General features: G+C 43.4%; 1 protein-coding gene across 1 annotated transcript; it reads right to left on the bottom strand.

Moving 5' to 3' along the window:
• Positions 1–847: 847 nt before the first annotated feature.
• Positions 848–3320, bottom strand: LOC103212415 (sperm acrosome-associated protein 5). Its single transcript, XM_007958393.1, has 4 exons — positions 3176–3320; positions 2606–2764; positions 1051–1129; positions 848–947 (listed from the first exon to the last, which is right to left on the bottom strand). The coding sequence occupies exons 1-4, from the start codon at positions 3318–3320 to the stop codon at positions 848–850; spliced, it is 483 nt and encodes a 160-aa protein (XP_007956584.1).
• Positions 3321–4897: the final 1577 nt, after the last annotated feature.

The following is a 4897-nucleotide window of genomic DNA, read 5'->3' as shown; positions in this document are numbered from 1 at the left end:
CTGAAGGACTCAAGGATAGTGGGGTTTGGCTTCCAGTGGGTATTGTCAGCACAAAGAGAGAAAAATGGCAAGTTCAAATTCTTAGATTCTCTGCTCAATATATAGACTGAAACCTAAGCACTCTGTAAAAAGGAATTATTACCATATGCATCCATTGTATTCCTGGCCTGAATTCCTAGTCTGTCATTTGAAATTTAGGATGGACATCTATCTTGAAAGAGGAGGTTGTAGGGCACTGAGAATTAAAATGATAATATGTGGGAGGATGTAGGAGAGTGTTAATACTTTAAACTGCTAATTCTGAGCTTCTTATATAAACTGAAACCATTTCCATTTTCCCCTGAAGAGAGGTATCTGCCTTGATTAAAGACCCTATGGTGACTTCAACTGAGTGATTCTTTTCAAGGGAAGTCAACTTTCAGACCCCCCACCCCTGCCCCTCTATCTCCAGACCTATAACTGTCTTGTGTACCAACTACTTTCTATGCTTTAAATGTTAAGTCATTTAATCCAACAGCCTCATGAGATAGTTACTATCATTATCATCCTCATCTTAAGCTTAGGAAATGTGGCACGGGAAAATTAAGTTCCTTGTCCAAGACAACACAACTAATAATTGATAGGGCTGGGATTTTAACCTAGGAGAACACTATCCTGTCCCCCTAAGTGATATGGTGTCCTCGGATTAGAGATTTGAATATATGAGGGAAATGATTGAATGGGGGTACCTCCAGGCATTGGATGGTTGAAAGAAGTCAGGCATCAGAGGATCTCTTACACTGTTTACAGATACCATCCTTTATTAAATCCATAAAAGAAAGAAAATTTCTGTCTCTGGGGATCTGAGTTATGAATTGATTTTCTTTGAGTCAATTTTTACATGCATATTACAGCCCTTGATCCATTCAGATAAATCATGGCCATAACAGTGGTGAGTCCAAGAATCCCTGGGAAATAAAGAGAAGGAAGGAGGATGAAGTAGATAGGCTGATAGGGCAGTGGTGCTACTAGCCAGGATGCCCAGGGTCCAGGCCATTCCCATGAACTTACCAGGCAGTCATGCCCTTTTTTGAGGACACGACCTGCTTGGCACACAGGATGTCATCCAGAAGATGGCGGTTGAGCAGGTCTGGGGGAAGAAAGGGACATGGTGATTCTGTACACTGGAGATATGATGACAGTGTATGGAGGAAAGTCAGAGGTTCTGGGTTCCTTGGGGCCTGAATAACCTCAACCGCCACATTGACTGATTCTGTATGACCTTGATTCACTTGTCAGTTGATTATGAATTTCCTCAACTGCCATCTTAGCTGGTTCTGTACAATTTTAGCATATGTTGACTGATTCTAGATGGCCTTGACTATTATGTTGGCTGATTTTCAATAACCTCATCTATCATATTGGTTGGTCCTGGATAACCTCAAACTCTATGTTGGCCAGTTCTTGATGACCTCAACTGTCATTTTGTCTGGTTATGTCTGGAATGATCTTAATTGTAGTGCTGGCTGGTTCAACACTACCTCAACTACCATGTTGACTGGTTGGGAAATTACTCCACTGCAATGTTGGTCAGTCCTGGTGACTTCAAACACTATGATCTCAGCTCCTGGATAACTTCAACTCCCATTTTAACTGGTTATAAATGACCTCAGTCTCCATGTTGGCTAATTCTGTTCAACCTCAACCTCCATGGTGTTTGGTCCTAGATTATTTCAACTGCCATGTTGACTGGACCAGGATGACCTCAGCTGATATTCTGACTAGTTAATAATAACCTCAACCACCATCTTGACCAGTCCTGGACATATCAGTTGCTAATGTTGGTTAATCCCTAATGACCTTAAATGCCATTTTGAGTGGTTATAAATAATTTCTACCTTCATGTTGACTAATCCAGGACCTCGACATCCTTTTTAACTAATCTTGGACTATCTCAACTTTCTTGTTATCCTGCCTTAGACAAGCCAGTTTCTATGGGGGTCAGTCCTGGAAACCTCAACCTTCAAATTGACCAATCCTGGATGACCTGCTATGTTGGCAGGACTTGGATAACCTCAAGTTCCATTTGTGCTGGTCCCAAATAACCTTAGTTTCCATTTTAGTCTGTCTAGGACAATCTTAACCACTATCTTAGCCAACCCTGAATAAATTCAACTACTATTTTGTCCTCAACAACACTGTACTCTTTCTGAAACCAAGTTCTCTCCTTTCTACATGGAAGTAGTTTACAGCTAGACATGTGCTTCTTCCCTCGGGGCCTGGACAACCTCAACCATCATCTTTGCTTATGCTGAACAACCCCAACCTCAAATCAGGATAATCTCTCTCTCCATTTTACATGGAGCTAAGTCTCCTGAGACCCAGAAAATGGGAGCTTTCATTCTGGGTGAAGCTTTGGTGCTCTAAGCCCTCCTTACCTAGACAACCTCAGTGCAGTCTGGATAATGATATCAGATGGTATCTCTAACAGCCCAAGCAACTTTGCTCCTTTCCCCCATTGTTTTTCTTCAGCTTGTTGCTGAAGATTATGGCCTAGACAACCTTGTCCTCTTTGTGTGACAAAGTGGGGTCAGAAGGTTTTAGAGTATACCAAGTGGTCCCTCACCACGGCAATCCATGTTGCAAAGGTTCCAGGTGGGTGTAACACCATTGTCACACCACCAAGCAGAGTTCAGCTGGAAAATGCCATATTCACTGCTGCCGTCGGGATTATGGTCCACGAAGGAGGTGTCAAAGCCACTCTCATAGTGTGCCATGCATATCCCTGAGACAGAGGGAGGAAGGGAAGTAGCAGGAACGCACGAGACCTGGAATAGGGGCTGAGATGAGGGGGATAGGGATAGGGATGGTTGGCATCTCAGTTGTGAGGGTGATGATCTTGGCCTGGTGATGAGATTCTGGTGAGGTATCAGTGATTATGGTGGTGATGGCATAAATGGTGATAAGAGTGGTGATAAATTGATGATGTTGATGGTGGAGATGGAAGTGATGGTTGTGAAGGCAATGATAGTGATGACATTAGAGTTGTTTAACCCATTCATCACAGCTGGTTAGAAAGTGACCAAGAGGGTCAAGCCCTAACCTAGGGAGGTAATAAATGACAAAGGGGGCCTGGGGTCTGAGTGTGGTAGCTGGCCTGGGATGTGGACAAAACCCAGGGCAGGTGGAGTCTCACAGTCTCCAATGGTGTAGCCCTTGAAGCCGTTAAGGCCCGCCTTGTCCAGCTTCATTGCCAGCTCGCAGCGTCCATAGATCTTGGCATCCACAGTGGCAACCATCAGTGTGGCCAGGATTGCAACTATAGTGCCCCAGGTCTCCATTACAACATCCACAAGCCCTCGTAGCTGACTCCTTGCTCCAAACTCGCCCTGCAGTGTTCAGAATCAGGGGCATTCTAGAACTCTGGGCTCTATGAATGAAGATCTGAGCGATGGATTCTGGAACACAGAAGCTGGAGGGCTAGGCACCTCACCACCTTCCCCAGTGACAGCTCTGCCAGAGACAAAGAAATAGAGACAAAAGGAGAAAGATGCTGAGATATGTACAGAGAAAGGAGACAAAGACAGGGAGAGTTCTAGAGATATCATAAAGAGATGCAGGAAGGTGGGGGCTGGGGACATGCAAGGGACAGACAAGACTCAGATACTAAGCCTCACTCTTCGCCCACACTCCCCTCCCTTCCTGAACACTCTCCCACTCTATTCCCATTAATCATGCTCTATTTCCATTAACTCTGCTCCTTATTGCCTGTATTCCCTTCCACTCTACTGAGTAGTCAGCTCTGCTCACTCACACTGGACCTACACCTCTTCTAATTCTTTATGCTTCGCAAAATACGACCACTACCTCCTTATTCTCTGTCCCTCATTACCTCCATTTACTCATTCTTGGCACCTCATTTATCTCTCTTCATTTATTATACCTCATTCCATCCTAATTTACTGGAATCTGTTCTATTGTATTCCATTCAATCACACTCTTATGCAAATTACATATATTCCTCATACTCTACTGCTTTTTCACCTCCATTTTCCATCTACCTGTTATTTCCCCATTCACTTACTCTGCCTCTCATTCACTTTACCCCATATTACTGTTATTCTCTAACCATCCATCTACTTATCATTATTCTAATTCTCTCATATCCTATTCCTTATTCACTTGCATTCATTCTCACTCAGACCCTCATTTCCTACCTTCTAGTTTCTGACACTGCATCCTTTTCACTCTCACTTGGTCTATCCTTCAGCTTTGTTCACTGACTCTCGGCCTCACTATCCCTATTCACACCCTTTCTGCCATTCATTCACTTCTATTTTCTCACATTCTGCCCTCATATTACCTTCATTTCTTAGAATCTGCCCCTTATTACTTCCAATCAAACACTATCTCAAGTTATCCCCATATACTCAGTGTACCTTTGGTCACCTCCATTCTTTCCCAATTTTCTCTTCATTGCCCATTTACTCTCACTGTGCCTCTTATTACCTTATTCATTTAAATTCACTACTGATATAACCCCTATTACCTTCATGTCACTCACATTCCATTCCACATTCATGCACCAAAACCCAAATTCAGTGCCATCGAGTCTGTTCTGACTCACAGCAACTCCCATTGAGTTTCCAAGGCTGTAAATATTTATGGAAGCTGACTGTCTCATCTTTCTTCCACAGAGCAGTTGGTGGGTTTGAACCACCAACCTTTTGGTTAACAGCCAAATGCCTTACCCACTACACCACCAGAGCTCCTTTCCTTTGCACCAATACCCACATTTACTAACCTTTTGATCTTTATATCTATTCCTCCTCATTCTGCTCAACACTACCTCCATTCATGCACACTTTTCAGCTCAGTGACTTGTGATGATTCACACTGGGATTCATATATCCTCTGC

Source organism: Orycteropus afer, unplaced genomic scaffold, assembly GCF_000298275.1.
Source record: "Orycteropus afer afer isolate SDZICR_OR568_19922 unplaced genomic scaffold, OryAfe1.0 scaffold00957, whole genome shotgun sequence".
NCBI classification, from domain to species: Eukaryota; Metazoa; Chordata; class Mammalia; order Tubulidentata; family Orycteropodidae; genus Orycteropus; species Orycteropus afer.
This window is presented reverse-complemented; position numbering and strand designations above follow the sequence as displayed.